Source organism: Schistocerca gregaria, unplaced genomic scaffold (assembly GCF_023897955.1).
Source record: "Schistocerca gregaria isolate iqSchGreg1 unplaced genomic scaffold, iqSchGreg1.2 ptg000570l, whole genome shotgun sequence".
NCBI lineage: Eukaryota > Metazoa > Arthropoda > Insecta > Orthoptera > Acrididae > Schistocerca > Schistocerca gregaria.
In genome coordinates this window covers 133,296-150,767 of record NW_026061961.1, presented here as the reverse complement: position 1 = coordinate 150,767, position 17,472 = coordinate 133,296, and the positions used below count along the sequence as shown (strand labels likewise).

At 49.9% G+C, this 17,472-nt stretch overlaps 1 protein-coding gene and 13 non-coding genes across 14 annotated transcripts in view; all 14 read right to left on the bottom strand.

The window, feature by feature from the left end:
- Nucleotides 1-17,472, bottom strand: part of LOC126315461 (uncharacterized) — a gene marked incomplete at its 3' end in the record, with an annotated part of 119,611 nt that overhangs the window by 70,668 nt on the left and 31,471 nt on the right. The window contains exons 2-3 of the mRNA XM_049992704.1: nt 7,235-8,209; nt 2,955-3,128 (exon numbers count right to left, since the gene is read on the bottom strand). Of these exons, the coding sequence (XP_049848661.1) occupies nt 2,955-3,128; nt 7,235-8,209 (1,149 nt within the window). The remainder of the gene's footprint in view (nt 1-2,954; nt 3,129-7,234; nt 8,210-17,472) is intronic.
- Trnal-uag (transfer RNA leucine (anticodon UAG)) lies at nt 240-321 on the bottom strand. The gene has a single exon. It is a non-coding gene; the product is annotated as a tRNA-Leu (tRNA).
- Trnah-gug (transfer RNA histidin (anticodon GUG)) lies at nt 775-846 on the bottom strand. Its single transcript has one exon. It is a non-coding gene; the product is annotated as a tRNA-His (tRNA).
- Trnae-cuc (transfer RNA glutamic acid (anticodon CUC)) lies at nt 1,233-1,304 on the bottom strand. Its single transcript has one exon. It is a non-coding gene; the product is annotated as a tRNA-Glu (tRNA).
- Nucleotides 9,453-9,524, bottom strand: Trnah-gug (transfer RNA histidin (anticodon GUG)). The gene has a single exon. It is a non-coding gene; the product is annotated as a tRNA-His (tRNA).
- Trnae-cuc (transfer RNA glutamic acid (anticodon CUC)) lies at nt 9,911-9,982 on the bottom strand. Its single transcript has one exon. It is a non-coding gene; the product is annotated as a tRNA-Glu (tRNA).
- On the bottom strand, nt 10,428-10,509 carry Trnal-uag (transfer RNA leucine (anticodon UAG)). The gene has a single exon. It is a non-coding gene; the product is annotated as a tRNA-Leu (tRNA).
- Trnah-gug (transfer RNA histidin (anticodon GUG)) lies at nt 10,963-11,034 on the bottom strand. Its single transcript has one exon. It is a non-coding gene; the product is annotated as a tRNA-His (tRNA).
- Nucleotides 11,421-11,492, bottom strand: Trnae-cuc (transfer RNA glutamic acid (anticodon CUC)). The gene has a single exon. It is a non-coding gene; the product is annotated as a tRNA-Glu (tRNA).
- On the bottom strand, nt 11,938-12,019 carry Trnal-uag (transfer RNA leucine (anticodon UAG)). The gene has a single exon. It is a non-coding gene; the product is annotated as a tRNA-Leu (tRNA).
- On the bottom strand, nt 12,473-12,544 carry Trnah-gug (transfer RNA histidin (anticodon GUG)). The gene has a single exon. It is a non-coding gene; the product is annotated as a tRNA-His (tRNA).
- On the bottom strand, nt 12,931-13,002 carry Trnae-cuc (transfer RNA glutamic acid (anticodon CUC)). Its single transcript has one exon. It is a non-coding gene; the product is annotated as a tRNA-Glu (tRNA).
- Nucleotides 13,448-13,529, bottom strand: Trnal-uag (transfer RNA leucine (anticodon UAG)). Its single transcript has one exon. It is a non-coding gene; the product is annotated as a tRNA-Leu (tRNA).
- Trnah-gug (transfer RNA histidin (anticodon GUG)) lies at nt 13,983-14,054 on the bottom strand. Its single transcript has one exon. It is a non-coding gene; the product is annotated as a tRNA-His (tRNA).

Genomic DNA, 17,472 nt, shown 5'->3' with positions numbered 1-17,472 from the left:
ACGCTCACGCCTTGTTGTGCCGTTTTCTTTGCGGGCAAAGAGTGCAGCTGTCTACGACACAGGCTACATTACACGTTTGGCACCTGTGGGTTTGGAACCCACGCCTCCGAAGAGACTGGTGCCTGATACCAGCGCCTGAGACCGCTCGGCCACGCTACCTACACAACACGCGCGTCACAAGAGCTGCGTCCTACCCCACGAGAACACACCGCATCGGCACAAAAATGAGACGTCAAAATTGGCAACGGTGGGATTCGAACCCACGCCTCCGAAGAGACTGGTGCCTAAAACCAGCGCCTTAGACCGCTCGGCCACGTTACCGTTGCAGCAGCACCGGCAAAACGTTTCATTTGTACTACAAAGGTCACTTCGAAATGGAAGTATCTTGGCAATCGCCGTGCCATGTCCACTGGAAGCATCTCTTTAGGCCGTCCACAACAAGAAAATGCCGTGCCCGCCGTATGGTAGCGACGCCACTTGTCTGTAGCTGTCGCAGTTAAGGAGACAGCATCAAGAGACGTTTTCGTGCCGTGACCATGTTTCGAAACCTGGGCTTTCCGTAACCACTAAAGTATCATAGCTGTACCTGTCAGGCGGAGCTAGAATGTTCCATGTAACAGACATATGTGAGCTCAAGAAGATTGCACTTGTGATGAAGTGGTAGTACGGACTGCGGCCTGCGGAACACGAGTGAAAAACCAAGGAAGCACTGTGATTTCGGGTACTCGTGCACTATCGTCAATGCAATGGCAGCAAGGAAAAACTTTCAAAAATTGCCGTGACCAGGATTCGAACCTGGGTTATTGCGGCCACAACGCAATGTCCTAACCACTAGACGATCACGGCCATGGCCACGGAGGCGCCCACGGAAGCAGCTGGCTGGAATGCAAGTGTCGATACACAGCAAAGCCTAGGCCAAGGTGTACGCCACAGCAGTGGCAGACACGATCTCCATCACATGCATGCGAGCAAATGAACGTGCCTGCGCTGTCAGTACACTAACTACAGTGGTTAGCTGCATCCACCTCCGTGGCAATGTGTTGCAGACCTCCAAGCCTCTTGACAACAGGTACCGGTATGTGGCTGGATAACAAGTGGATAGACGCCGCATCTCTCTCGCCGTCAGGTGTTGCAACGAATCATACTTAACGTGGCTTTGTGCACGCGTCAGCGTAGCGTCAGTCGAGCAAAGTCGAGACAAGTCGCATAAGAGGAGCAACAAAAACGCGCACTTCCGGTACCGGGAATCGAACCCGGGCCTCCTGGGTGAGAGCCAGGTATCCTAGCCACTAGACCACACCGGATAACGACGGCAGCGCTCCTCCAGCGAACGCAGCAGCAACCCACGGTTAATCGACGACAAGTGTAAAAAAATCCACTCTCGCGCGTTATAGAGCGGCGTGCTCCGGACGCATTTCGTGGAGACGAACGCCAGCAATGATGAGAGCAAAAGGCGCCTACAAATCCTGTCGTTGCACCACGCACTGTTCTACGACAATTCACGAAACAGACGCTCACGCCTTGTTGTGCCGTTTTCTTTGCGGGCAAAGAGTGCAGCTGTCTACGACACAGGCTACATTACACGTTTGGCACCTGTGGGTTTGGAACCCACGCCTCCGAAGAGACTGGTGCCTGATACCAGCGCCTGAGACCGCTCGGCCACGCTACCTACACAACACGCGCGTCACAAGAGCTGCGTCCTACCCCACGAGAACACACCGCATCGGCACAAAAATGAGACGTCAAAATTGGCAACTTTTTTTTTTTTATTTTTTTTTTATTTTTTTTTTTGGGCCTCCCATCTCCCCTTATAGCCCGTCCTTTCGCTCTCCAAGTAACGCCTTCGTCGGCGAGCTTCTCAGCTATAGTTAGTGCTGTTGCCAGATGGAACTTAAACGAAAACGAACGTTGACCAAAGCAAAATGAAAAGTAAGCCTCCTTCCTCTGAGGCATTGTTGGTGAAAGGGTTAACGGAAAGGTGTGGATCTTCACGGAAATCAAAGGAAACATGCGATTGCTCGTGAAGCGGAAAATAAAAAACAACTATATATTACTTTCGGAAATCAGTCAAAGAAAAATCCATTCAGCACACAAAGCAAAACGCCATCCAGCAATGGAGAAGTCAATTAACACGGACGCTCACCGTGAAAAAATGGAAAAAAAGGTGCGATGTTCACTCCAAAGAAACAAGAAAGAAAAGAAATAATGCAATTCAATTAAGAAAAGCACACTAGCAATCCTGACCAAACTAAAAGCAAGTAAACACAATGAAATGTCCTCGCAGCATCACGATCCCATACCATAACATGGCAGAGTGGAAAACAAGAGGAAAATAAAGAAAGGAAAACAAAAATCCTCGCATAACACCATATACGAGGCAATTCCCAAGGGAGAAATGTCTCCCGATTACGTCATATTTTTCGTTCCTTATACTGAATATACATGCATCGCTAAACGAACTCTCTCACTATCACGTCACAGTTTTAAGCTGGAAAGTGTAAAGTTAATTAAGTCGACATCGGTAAGGAGCAAATGCATGCGCCAAAGCGACATGCAAAAAATTTGCAAAGGTCATAACATAATCAGTACGAACACGGTACTTGCCGTGCTCAGTCCATAAGTAGGTGAGAAAATCCAATCGATCCGTCAGTTTGAGACAAAAGAGTGAATAAATTGTATGGCCGAGTAACCAGATCGTGGCATTGCGTTTGGTGGATGGAAACGCCTTACACTGAGGTACGATTGCATCTGCCACTGTCACCTGCGCTGTAGACACCCTGTTGACGAGACGAATCATATCCCGAGCAGTGTCCCACACAGCACGGAACCGACGGCACACGAAACGATGTTGAATGGTATCTTCGACATGGCACTCTTCGCATGCAGGGGACGGACTCAGATGAATAGAGTGCAGTTTAGCATTTGTAGGAATCATGCCATTGACAACTTTATACCACGACGCTCTGACAGGTGCAGGAAGCACGGGGGAGGTGATGTTGCGCCAAACTGTCCGCCAGTCAGTATGTGGTAGGCGGTACTCCCACTTGTTTCTGGCCGGTAATCCCCGCAGAGCACGGACAATGTCGCCCACACGGCCCCCGCTGGAGCCACTATGCGCAAGATAGCTGCTGTTAAAATAAAAACGCCGCACGTAATTCAGCGCAAAGGGTATGTGGCTGACAGAGACCGGAGCAACCACGGAAGGTGGGCGGTATTGGGTGAACAACCTGACCGTGGCACTGCTGGTGCCTTTCTCCAATACGGCCGTAGTCCGTTTGAGGAGGAGCGCCGCGCATTTGGCGGAAAAATCCACCAGACCGAGTCCCCCATCGGCCGGATGTAAGGTGCAGGTGGCTAACGAAACCTTGAAAATGTCCCCTTTCCATAGGAGCCAGTAGACGGCCTGTTTAATAGCGCGATCTAGAAGCTTAGGAACCGGGAGAACCTGTGCTAAATACCACGCTCGAGCTAAGATGGTAGTGTTAATGAGATGCACCTTGTCATGGAGCGCCAAATGCCGGGCCGCATGAATTTTAACAACCGCCCTAATTGTGTGTAAGACGGGACGCCAATTCAGAGCCTCCATGCGCTGAGGATTATCAGATAAAATAACCCCCAGGACTTTGTGCTGCTGCACAACACTGAACCAATTTCGACGCACATGGCTCATGCGTGGAGTAAGAGGCAGCAAAACCGTCTTGTGAACATTCACAACGGCCCCCGTCGCCTTCTCAAACAGCCGGAGAACAGAGTACAGGGTATCCACATCAGCCGGCCGACCCAAGAACACCCCAAGATCGTCGGCATAAGCCCGACAAGTGAGGCGATCTTCCCCAAGTTGGATCCCGGGACACTCGCGGCAGATAGACCGCAGCAGCGGGTCGAGCGCCAAAGCGTAAAGTGTCATTGACAACGGGCAACCCTGTCTGACCGAGCGAGTTAGACGTATAGGCTGACTGAGGGACCCATTGACGACGACACTCGACGTGGCATTGCTCAAAAAACCCTGAACCGTGTGGGTAAACTTACGGCCAAAGCCCATTGCAATCATGACACGCCGCAAATAGGCATGGCCAACCCTGTCAAATGCATTCTGAAAATCGATCAACATAACCGCTGCCGACCGAACTCTGTTGCCACGTACAAAGCCGATACAGTCCCTATAGGCCAGAACGGCATCAAAAATATTCCTGTCACGCACAGCACACGTCTGATGTTCACAGAGAACGCGCGGCATGACTTGCCGCAGTCTGTGCGCGACGCACCTCGCCATGATCTTATAGTCCGCGTTTAACAGAGTGATCGGTCGAACAGTGTGGATATTCGGCGTCGCTTTCGATTTTGGAATGAGCGTGATGCATCCCGCTGCAAATTCCGTTGGTAGAGGAGCGCCATTAAGAATTTCATTCGCGATACCGGTTAACGTATCGCGTAAAAGGTTAAAAAACTGTAAATAAAATTCAGCCGGAATGCCGTCGATTCCGGGAGATTTCCCCCTAGGACTTCGCTTGACAGCTTCGTGCAATTCGTCGGACGTAAAAGCCTGATTAAGATGGACACGGTCTGTGCGACGTAAAACATTAGGAATCCCCTGTAAAAGACGACGCAGCGCAGCGGGTTCGACATCAACGTCCCGAAAGAGAGACTCAAAATGTGCGTGGATTTCTCTCTCAATCGTCACCCTGTCGGAAGTCTTTATTCCATCCCGAGTGACCCACGCATTAAAGGCCAATCGTTCGCGCATCTTCCGCTCTCTGTTAAGATGATAGATAGAGAGCGGCTCCCCGTCTACGGCACCCACAGGCTGGCACCGAGTAACCGGCCCTCTACCCTTTCGCCGCAGATCGGTCAAAAGTTCGGCCTGAAATTGTTTGAAAATGGGAAGAAGATGCGGCTGGGCCGTAACTTGGCGGGCGAGGTCCTTCAAACAGCTCTGATAAAATTGTGACGTCGAGCGACGCCAGTGCGCTGCGTCTCGGCTAAAATTAATTAAAAAGGTCCGGACTGCAGGTTTGGCAGTGCCAACCCACCACCCGAGAACGCTACTATCACCGGGTTTATCCTGCAAAAGTTTGTGCCACATATCAGTGAAGCACTGCTGAAAATGAGAGTCGGCCAGCAGGCTGCAGTTAAACTTCCATAGATTTCGGCGATAGGAAGGCCTAAAAAATGGAAGCGAAAGTTCACAAAAATAACTGCAGTGATCTGAAAAAATAACCGGCCTGACCTCAGATCGAGCCACCGGGGCCGCAAGTGACGATGACACATAGATCCGATCAAGTCGGCTGTGTCCCTGTGGATAAAAATAGGTAAATTGGGTGTCAACCGGGTGGAGCATTCGCCACGTGTCCTGCAGATTAAAACTTGTGAGAAGCGTGTGGAGTTCCTGACACTTGTTGGGGCGCGGCTCCTGATCGCGGTCATCGGTGACCGCATTAAAATCACCGCCGAGAATTAAATGAGCGGAATTCCGGTGCAAAACCTCACACAGCTCCTGACTATAAAAGAGCCGCCGCGCCGCGTAGTCGCTACCGGAAGGAGCATAAACATTAACAAACGTGACGCCTTCAATAATGCACGCAATAGCGCGGCCAGTAGGGAGACACTCGATATTAGTGACAGCGAGCCCGGGGCAGACTAAAATAGCTGTACCGGTGACATTGTCTGACACTACATTATCCACAATAACGTAGTCACTCAGATCGGTTAAAAGCAGGAGAGCCTCCCGTGTCACTTCTTGCAAAAAGGCGACATGGCAACGGGTTTCACATAAAAGAGTTTTTAAGGCAAAGACCTTATGAGGACTACGCATTTTGTTAACATTAACAGTAAGTATATGCCACCGACGCGTGTCAGGAACCATACACAACGCAAGGAGCAACAAATACAGTGTGCACAAGAAGCAAGGCAGTAGCACTGCGAAGATAACGCGTAATGTAGACAAGATCGGAAAAAATGGCATACCGATAGGTGGCAGGTATCATACACAAATTGCACACGAAAGAAGGGTCTACAATAACAGTCACAAGGGCGCCCCCAAAGCAAAGCAACACGTGAACATGAACGGCAAAAAAAGATCCACCGCAGGCTAGCGAACGCCAAGCACAGCTAAAACACCAACAAATAAGAAGATACAACATACACATACAATAAGAGGTGACCCGGCACAGCGAGGACGACGCAGTCGAGCGACAGGACCACTAAATAAAAAATAAATAAATAAAAACAAACCGGCGACGCCGCGCACAAGGTAAATCAAAGGCATGTTGTGGCATAATGAAAGGTAGTGTGCGCTACCAAACGACGCATGCAATCAACAACAACGGTAAAAGCTATCCCCCAATATGTGGAGACTGTAGACATAGGTAAAATATCAAAAAGATACGGACAGAGTAAAACGACATGTGCGCCGCCAATGCTGTACCATGCAGCTCGTCGGCATGAGCGATGAGACATTGCCTCCAACGGGGGGCACACACCAGACACAGCAAAGTCAATAAATAACAAAAAAAAAAAAAAAAAAAAAAAAAAAAAAAATCAAAGAAGCGTGCACAACGGTGGAAGCATTGGCGTCACAAGGGGCACACACTGTTTCAACACAAACGACTAAAAATTCCGCCAGCGGACAATAAACACCAGACACTTTCAAAGGCTAAAACTTAGGTCCGCAAAAAATTGCATGCACACGTGCCGCGAAAAATATGCAAGGAAGTGGCAAGCACAGTAAAATATGTCTAAAACGGATGTCACACATCAGACGCGCGAAAAAAAAAAAAGTATACGCACCACAAAAGCGGCACACGCACCGGTAAGACAGCACATGGTATTGAGATTAACGGGGTAAACACACAAAAACCACGTGTCAGGCCCCATTGACAACAAAACTACACAAGTATGTGAAAAATAAATGCGCACATCTGGAAAAGCAACCGTGTATCCGTAACGATCCAAGTGAGCGGCAAGAACGACTAAAATGTGCCGCCGACGAGCGGCTGGCACCCAACACATTGAAAAATACCAAACACATTTAAAATACACACCAAATAAAAACAGACAACGACGGGTGCAGTGGCGCTGCCAAAATTACACTCGCGTGCGAAAATACGGGTTAAAACGCGCAACAGACCGGTGTCACACAAAATAGACAAGAATACGCCACAAAAAACAACGGTAAACTTAGGCAACTACGGATGCAATCACGCTGCCAAGCAAAGAGCAAAGTCACGCTACGTACCGGCTCCAGTGCCGTCGTCCACCTCCACGTCCGCCGCCCAGTCGCACTTATCACCAGAAAACACGGGGGGCTGAACCACCTCCGTGTCCATACTAACAGCGGCACCGGAAGGAGCCGCCGTGGCAGGTCCAGCGCCGACGGCAGAAACAGGTCCAGAATCCTGTGAGTGCGGCCGGATACGACGGCAATGTGAGTCGTCCGATTTACGTTTGGCTGCCAAGTGTGCAGGCGACACGCCCTGAACAACGTCCATCGCCATACCGCTTGCCACAACGGGCTCCTTTTTAGTAAGGAGAACCTTTAGCTGTCGAACTTTCTCGTCCCGCTTGGATTCCGCGGAACTCACGGACGCCTCGGGCTGACTGCAAGCAACAGGACGCTGCCGACGGCGATCGGAAGCCGGCGCCTGCCGCGAGTCAACAACCGCGCGCTGCGAGGCCCGTTGCAATTTCTTTTGCTTAGAGGTGGACTTGTACGGTGGAACACAAGTCACCACCGGGGACGGCGTCCGCGCCTTACGAAAGGAAACACCTGAAATACTCGCGCTGCGAAAGCGGGTAACGTTTTCAGCCCTCTCAGTAGGCCTTTCGCGACGCGGTTTGGGTTCCGCGGGGGCGTCAAGACGCTCCTCACGATCGACAGCAACGGTGGCAGAAGCGGACACATTCTCATTCATAACAGAGGGAGCAGCCTCTGAAACGGGTTCCGATACGGACAGCGTTACAGCTGCCGGTACAGGGTCAGACACAATCGGTAGTTCAATTCTATCAACAGCCTGCGTGTCAGGCACAGTGGCTGCTACATCCACAGGCAAAGAAATCACGGGCAACGTCGGGGAGCTATCAGCAACAGGAACGGAAGGTGTAACGTCCATAGCAACGAAGTCGGTCGCAAGCTCAGGTGCTGACACACGACTCGCACGTGCGGGGGAGGCGCCAAGCGCGACCGACGCCCACGTCACCTCGTCCTGACCGTCTGTCCGTGGTAATTGCACAGGGCGACTACGTTTCGGACAGTCCTGTCGAAAATGTCCGGTGCCATTGCAAAACGAACAGGTCGCCGGTTGGCCGCTATAAGTAATAAAAGCCCGATGGCCAGCAACAACAACAAAAGACGGTATATGCTGTCGGACAATCATACGGACACTGCGAACACCGTTCTCAACGTCGTAATGATAAGCTGACGACCATTTCTCTTTTACGACCGAAAGCACTGTACCATACGGAAGTAAACTACGAGAAATAGTATCATTACGTACTTCGAATGGCAGGTTAAACACGCGAACAGTGCGTATACCATAACCCGCGTTCGATAGCACAACATCACTAATTGTACCGTCAAGGTGCCTGATTTTACGTATACCACCATTCACATTGACTAGAGTATCACACATATCGGAAGACGACAGTTTTAAAAAGACCGAGTTAAGGAACGCGTCAAGTTGAACGCCAAGAACAACACTTTTCGGCAATTGAAGATCACTTTTAATCCATTCATGAATCTCGAAAGCCGTAGGCCTACGCACGGATCTATCAAACGCACACTGAATATTGTTCTGACGATTCTCTGAATGATTGAGATCCATGGTACTCACAGGAATAACAAACTACTGCAGAAACAGCACCGCGAGGCACACGCCGACGACCGCGATCCGCAAGTAAACACCGCCCGACACGCCGCAGCGAGCGCGCGATGTGTTCGGGCCCACGGCTCCGAAGAGACTGGTGCCTAAAACCAGCGCCTTAGACCGCTCGGCCACGTTACCGTTGCAGCAGCACCGGCAAAACGTTTCATTTGTACTACAAAGGTCACTTCGAAATGGAAGTATCTTGGCAATCGCCGTGCCATGTCCACTGGAAGCATCTCTTTAGGCCGTCCACAACAAGAAAATGCCGTGCCCGCCGTATGGTAGCGACGCCACTTGTCTGTAGCTGTCGCAGTTAAGGAGACAGCATCAAGAGACGTTTTCGTGCCGTGACCATGTTTCGAAACCTGGGCTTTTCGTAACCACTAAAGTATCATAGCTGTACCTGTCAGGCGGAGCTAGAATGTTCCATGTAACAGACATATGTGAGCTCAAGAAGATTGCACTTGTGATGAAGTGGTAGTACGGACTGCGGCCTGCGGAACACGAGTGAAAAACCAAGGAAGCACTGTGATTTCGGGTACTCGTGCACTATCGTCAATGCAATGGCAGCAAGGAAAAACTTTCAAAAATTGCCGTGACCAGGATTCGAACCTGGGTTATTGCGGCCACAACGCAATGTCCTAACCACTAGACGATCACGGCCATGGCCACGGAGGCGCCCACGGAAGCAGCTGGCTGGAATGCAAGTGTCGATACACAGCAAAGCCTAGGCCAAGGTGTACGCCACAGCAGTGGCAGACACGATCTCCATCACATGCATGCGAGCAAATGAACGTGCCTGCGCTGTCAGTACACTAACTACAGTGGTTAGCTGCATCCACCTCCGTGGCAATGTGTTGCAGACCTCCAAGCCTCTTGACAACAGGTACCGGTATGTGGCTGGATAACAAGTGGATAGACGCCGCATCTCTCTCGCCGTCAGGTGTTGCAACGAATCATACTTAACGTGGCTTTGTGCACGCGTCAGCGTAGCGTCAGTCGAGCAAAGTCGAGACAAGTCGCATAAGAGGAGCAACAAAAACGCGCACTTCCGGTACCGGGAATCGAACCCGGGCCTCCTGGGTGAGAGCCAGGTATCCTAGCCACTAGACCACACCGGATAACGACGGCAGCGCTCCTCCAGCGAACGCAGCAGCAACCCACGGTTAATCGACGACAAGTGTAAAAAAATCCACTCTCGCGCGTTATAGAGCGGCGTGCTCCGGACGCATTTCGTGGAGACGAACGCCAGCAATGATGAGAGCAAAAGGCGCCTACAAATCCTGTCGTTGCACCACGCACTGTTCTACGACAATTCACGAAACAGACGCTCACGCCTTGTTGTGCCGTTTTCTTTGCGGGCAAAGAGTGCAGCTGTCTACGACACAGGCTACATTACACGTTTGGCACCTGTGGGTTTGGAACCCACGCCTCCGAAGAGACTGGTGCCTGATACCAGCGCCTGAGACCGCTCGGCCACGCTACCTACACAACACGCGCGTCACAAGAGCTGCGTCCTACCCCACGAGAACACACCGCATCGGCACAAAAATGAGACGTCAAAATTGGCAACGGTGGGATTCGAACCCACGCCTCCGAAGAGACTGGTGCCTAAAACCAGCGCCTTAGACCGCTCGGCCACGTTACCGTTGGAGCAGCAGCGGCAAAACGTTTCATTTGTACTACAAAGGTCACTTCGAAATGGAAGTATCTTGGCAATCGCCGTGCCATGTCCACTGGAAGCATCTCTTTAGGCCGTCCACAACAAGAAAATGCCGTGCCCGCCGTATGGTAGCGACGCCACTTGTCTGTAGCTGTCGCAGTTAAGGAGACAGCATCAAGAGACGTTTTCGTGCCGTGACCATGTTTCGAAACCTGGGCTTTTCGTAACCACTAAAGTATCATAGCTGTACCTGTCAGGCGGAGCTAGAATGTTCCATGTAACAGACATATGTGAGCTCAAGAAGATTGCACTTGTGATGAAGTGGTAGTACGGACTGCGGCCTGCGGAACACGAGTGAAAAACCAAGGAAGCACTGTGATTTCGGGTACTCGTGCACTATCGTCAATGCAATGGCAGCAAGGAAAAACTTTCAAAAATTGCCGTGACCAGGATTCGAACCTGGGTTATTGCGGCCACAACGCAATGTCCTAACCACTAGACGATCACGGCCATGGCCACGGAGGCGCCCACGGAAGCAGCTGGCTGGAATGCAAGTGTCGATACACAGCAAAGCCTAGGCCAAGGTGTACGCCACAGCAGTGGCAGACACGATCTCCATCACATGCATGCGAGCAAATGAACGTGCCTGCGCTGTCAGTACACTAACTACAGTGGTTAGCTGCATCCACCTCCGTGGCAATGTGTTGCAGACCTCCAAGCCTCTTGACAACAGGTACCGGTATGTGGCTGGATAACAAGTGGATAGACGCCGCATCTCTCTCGCCGTCAGGTGTTGCAACGAATCATACTTAACGTGGCTTTGTGCACGCGTCAGCGTAGCGTCAGTCGAGCAAAGTCGAGACAAGTCGCATAAGAGGAGCAACAAAAACGCGCACTTCCGGTACCGGGAATCGAACCCGGGCCTCCTGGGTGAGAGCCAGGTATCCTAGCCACTAGACCACACCGGATAACGACGGCAGCGCTCCTCCAGCGAACGCAGCAGCAACCCACGGTTAATCGACGACAAGTGTAAAAAAATCCACTCTCGCGCGTTATAGAGCGGCGTGCTCCGGACGCATTTCGTGGAGACGAACGCCAGCAATGATGAGAGCAAAAGGCGCCTACAAATCCTGTCGTTGCACCACGCACTGTTCTACGACAATTCACGAAACAGACGCTCACGCCTTGTTGTGCCGTTTTCTTTGCGGGCAAAGAGTGCAGCTGTCTACGACACAGGCTACATTACACGTTTGGCACCTGTGGGTTTGGAACCCACGCCTCCGAAGAGACTGGTGCCTGATACCAGCGCCTGAGACCGCTCGGCCACGCTACCTACACAACACGCGCGTCACAAGAGCTGCGTCCTACCCCACGAGAACACACCGCATCGGCACAAAAATGAGACGTCAAAATTGGCAACGGTGGGATTCGAACCCACGCCTCCGAAGAGACTGGTGCCTAAAACCAGCGCCTTAGACCGCTCGGCCACGTTACCGTTGCAGCAGCACCGGCAAAACGTTTCATTTGTACTACAAAGGTCACTTCGAAATGGAAGTATCTTGGCAATCGCCGTGCCATGTCCACTGGAAGCATCTCTTTAGGCCGTCCACAACAAGAAAATGCCGTGCCCGCCGTATGGTAGCGACGCCACTTGTCTGTAGCTGTCGCAGTTAAGGAGACAGCATCAAGAGACGTTTTCGTGCCGTGACCATGTTTCGAAACCTGGGCTTTTCGTAACCACTAAAGTATCATAGCTGTACCTGTCAGGCGGAGCTAGAATGTTCCATGTAACAGACATATGTGAGCTCAAGAAGATTGCACTTGTGATGAAGTGGTAGTACGGACTGCGGCCTGCGGAACACGAGTGAAAAACCAAGGAAGCACTGTGATTTCGGGTACTCGTGCACTATCGTCAATGCAATGGCAGCAAGGAAAAACTTTCAAAAATTGCCGTGACCAGGATTCGAACCTGGGTTATTGCGGCCACAACGCAATGTCCTAACCACTAGACGATCACGGCCATGGCCACGGAGGCGCCCACGGAAGCAGCTGGCTGGAATGCAAGTGTCGATACACAGCAAAGCCTAGGCCAAGGTGTACGCCACAGCAGTGGCAGACACGATCTCCATCACATGCATGCGAGCAAATGAACGTGCCTGCGCTGTCAGTACACTAACTACAGTGGTTAGCTGCATCCACCTCCGTGGCAATGTGTTGCAGACCTCCAAGCCTCTTGACAACAGGTACCGGTATGTGGCTGGATAACAAGTGGATAGACGCCGCATCTCTCTCGCCGTCAGGTGTTGCAACGAATCATACTTAACGTGGCTTTGTGCACGCGTCAGCGTAGCGTCAGTCGAGCAAAGTCGAGACAAGTCGCATAAGAGGAGCAACAAAAACGCGCACTTCCGGTACCGGGAATCGAACCCGGGCCTCCTGGGTGAGAGCCAGGTATCCTAGCCACTAGACCACACCGGATAACGACGGCAGCGCTCCTCCAGCGAACGCAGCAGCAACCCACGGTTAATCGACGACAAGTGTAAAAAAATCCACTCTCGCGCGTTATAGAGCGGCGTGCTCCGGACGCATTTCGTGGAGACGAACGCCAGCAATGATGAGAGCAAAAGGCGCCTACAAATCCTGTCGTTGCACCACGCACTGTTCTACGACAATTCACGAAACAGACGCTCACGCCTTGTTGTGCCGTTTTCTTTGCGGGCAAAGAGTGCAGCTGTCTACGACACAGGCTACATTACACGTTTGGCACCTGTGGGTTTGGAACCCACGCCTCCGAAGAGACTGGTGCCTGATACCAGCGCCTGAGACCGCTCGGCCACGCTACCTACACAACACGCGCGTCACAAGAGCTGCGTCCTACCCCACGAGAACACACCGCATCGGCACAAAAATGAGACGTCAAAATTGGCAACGGTGGGATTCGAACCCACGCCTCCGAAGAGACTGGTGCCTAAAACCAGCGCCTTAGACCGCTCGGCCACGTTACCGTTGCAGCAGCACCGGCAAAACGTTTCATTTGTACTACAAAGGTCACTTCGAAATGGAAGTATCTTGGCAATCGCCGTGCCATGTCCACTGGAAGCATCTCTTTAGGCCGTCCACAACAAGAAAATGCCGTGCCCGCCGTATGGTAGCGACGCCACTTGTCTGTAGCTGTCGCAGTTAAGGAGACAGCATCAAGAGACGTTTTCGTGCCGTGACCATGTTTCGAAACCTGGGCTTTTCGTAACCACTAAAGTATCATAGCTGTACCTGTCAGGCGGAGCTAGAATGTTCCATGTAACAGACATATGTGAGCTCAAGAAGATTGCACTTGTGATGAAGTGGTAGTACGGACTGCGGCCTGCGGAACACGAGTGAAAAACCAAGGAAGCACTGTGATTTCGGGTACTCGTGCACTATCGTCAATGCAATGGCAGCAAGGAAAAACTTTCAAAAATTGCCGTGACCAGGATTCGAACCTGGGTTATTGCGGCCACAACGCAATGTCCTAACCACTAGACGATCACGGCCATGGCCACGGAGGCGCCCACGGAAGCAGCTGGCTGGAATGCAAGTGTCGATACACAGCAAAGCCTAGGCCAAGGTGTACGCCACAGCAGTGGCAGACACGATCTCCATCACATGCATGCGAGCAAATGAACGTGCCTGCGCTGTCAGTACACTAACTACAGTGGTTAGCTGCATCCACCTCCGTGGCAATGTGTTGCAGACCTCCAAGCCTCTTGACAACAGGTACCGGTATGTGGCTGGATAACAAGTGGATAGACGCCGCATCTCTCTCGCCGTCAGGTGTTGCAACGAATCATACTTAACGTGGCTTTGTGCACGCGTCAGCGTAGCGTCAGTCGAGCAAAGTCGAGACAAGTCGCATAAGAGGAGCAACAAAAACGCGCACTTCCGGTACCGGGAATCGAACCCGGGCCTCCTGGGTGAGAGCCAGGTATCGTAGCCACTTTTTTTTTTTTTTTTTTTTTTTTTTTTTTTAAGTCTTCAGTAGGTAGAAACAGAAGTTATGTTCAGTTTGTTTCCTTCTTCATCGCTGTTTTTTGTTGTCACACTTAAAGCAAATAGTCTTCCTTGACAAAGAAACGTCAGAGGGCATTTCGAAACTGCCTCTTCTCTCTGAAAATGCTTAAAAAACAAACCATATTCGGTGAGAAGCAACTATTTATAATGGCTTCTTGAAAAATAAATTAATAAACGTTGAACTCAAAGAACGGCAATTCCGGTAAAAACTAAAATTTTTATTTATTTATTTTTTTTTTCACGATTGTTAAATAAGTTAGTAGTGGTGAACACTCTCTTACGTTTGTCTTCTGTGTCCGCAGATATTTCTTGTTAATTCTTTTACATCAAGGTCTTGATTAAAAAATTTGCGTATGTTTCTTTATATTTACTAGTCTTCAGTAACATGTGATGCTCAGTTAGCAGAGAGATCCAAAAATCCTCTTGGCTTTTCTCTTCCTTCGTGAAGAGGTAATGGACCGTTGCCGCTTTCAGCCAATTGACTGCGTTGCGTTTCGTGTTAGGAAAGGGTACATCATCCGGTGTCAAAAAGTCCGCAGGCGTTATAGCGTTAGGTGACGTTCGAAGGATGAGTGCCAGCTTTCGTCGGACATTCAGCCAGATATCTTTAACCTTGTCGCACGCGAAACGATGTTCTTCGTTATCAATTAAACTACACGTTGCACACAAAGGCGAATCCGCTAAGTGAATCGAATGAAGTTTCGAGTTTGTTGCAACTTTCCTATTTACAACAAAGTACCATGTTGCTTTCAGATGAGTAGCTAAGTTACGGTTATGAATATTTGCCCATATCACTTTCCAGTTAGAACATGGATAGTTTTGTTCTATTTTGTTGTTCTTCTTTTCTCCCATCAATTTGCCATATATTTCTTTTACGTTTGTCATGTCTTTTTCCGGAATTCTTGAACGTAGGTAGCTATATTCTATTAAAAACCATCGTAAATGGTAAAGTCCGCTCGGTATGTGCTGCACATTAATGGGTGGAGAGAGGTCATCTGGAGCTATTTCAGATAGCAAGTGCGCGGCGATACAGCTGCCGGATTGTCTCCATTGTTGAAAGGTATTGGAGATGTACAGAGCCTGCGACTTTTTAGTAACATTCGTTAAGTTTAAGCCGCCATTATTAGTGGCGAGCGTCAGAGTGTCATACTGGATTTTAAATATGTGGCCACGGCTCACAAAATAGCCTATTGCTGACATAATTTGTTTGGCGATGCCGGCGGGTATTGGCAGTATCTGGGCGACATAATTGACTTTGGAAGTAATAGAGACGTTCGCTAAAGACACTCTCTGAATTTCATTTAATTGTCGAATACTATGTGTCCGTACACTAGCTCGTATGGTAGTTAGTACTTGTCTATAGTTGGCCGCAATAGTTTGACGTATATTTTTTCGGAAATCAATGCCGAGACACTTCAAGGCTGTTAGCTCACGTAACTGACCGTGTGTGCGCATGCCAATGCCACATCCGATATTGAATATGCCGGACTTGGTTTTGTTTAACCTCGCGGCTGACGCTCGTTCGTATTTTTCTATTATGTGCATTGCCGTCTCGACTTCCGCTACATTCATAACGAGAAACCCAACATCGTCCGCATAAGCTTTACATATTATTTTGTTTCCTCGTATTTGCAATCCTTGTAACCGCTGAGTCAAGGTAGCGAGCAAAGGTTCGATGGCCATGGCAAAAAGTGCCATGGACAACGGACAACCTTGCCTGACGGAACATGCGATCTCGACTGGCCGGCTAGGCTGTCCATTTATGATGATTCTGGAGGAGTTATTCGTTACCAAACGTCGTATGAGGTCGACGAATCTCGGCGGAAAACCCATTGCGCCCATCGTTTTCAGGAGGTAGGAGTGGCTGATCCTGTCGAAGGCTTTATCGAAATCTAACGACACGATGGCACATTTTAGTCGACATACTTCTGCTATTGAAATTATGTCGCGGTAGTCGGACAGCGTCTGCTGAATTTTCCTATCTTTGCCCACGCTAGACTGATATGGGCCGGTGACGCTGGCCATTACATTTTTAAGTCTGTGGGCTAAGAGCCGCGAAAAAATTTTATAGTCACTGTTCAGCAGAGTGATTGGTCTCAAATTTCCAATTTTCTTGCCAGCCGATTTTTTTGCGATTAACACTATCATACCTTCACGAAAATCTTTCGGTATCTCCTTATTGAGGTTCAGAAGTTCATTACAGATGCATGTAATTCTATGTTTTATATGTTCCCAGAAGACTTGATAAAATTCTGCTGGTATGCCGTCAGCTCCAGGGGATTTATTTTTTGCACTTTGATAGACAGCATAGTGTACATCGTCTTCGGTCGCCTCCGCTATTAGAGCTTCCGCGTACGCGTTACCAACGCGTCCTTGCAGGTGGGTCAGTAAATCGTCCTGTGCTTTTTCGTCTACCTCTTTATGTGAAAACAAGTTGTCGAAATGGGTTAGTATTTCTGCTTTTATGTCGTTGTGCATTGTCAAGGTGGTTCCATTATCAGTTTTAAGCTCCGTCAGTATTTTGCGGAATCCTCGTTTAGTTTCACGAATCACATGATATATCGAAGTGGCTTCTTTTTGCGCCACAGTCTCTGCTCTTGACCTTATTTGGTATCCTTCAAGCTGTTGTCGCCTTAATGTCAGTATTTTTGCCTGGAATTTTTTAATTCTCCCATGGTTCCCAATAGCTGTAGCACCTTGCAGGTAGAGTTCTCGGAGACAATGAAAGTAAAATTCTATCGTTCTTTTCCGCCAAAAGCTCTTCTCCCGGGAGTAGTTGATGAAACATCTCCGGATCTGAGGTTTGGCGCATTTGAGCCACCAATCCAAGGTCGACTGGTAAGAGCTGAGTTTGGTCTCGCAGGCTCTCCAAGTGGTGAGAAAGGCTTCTCGGCAGGCAGG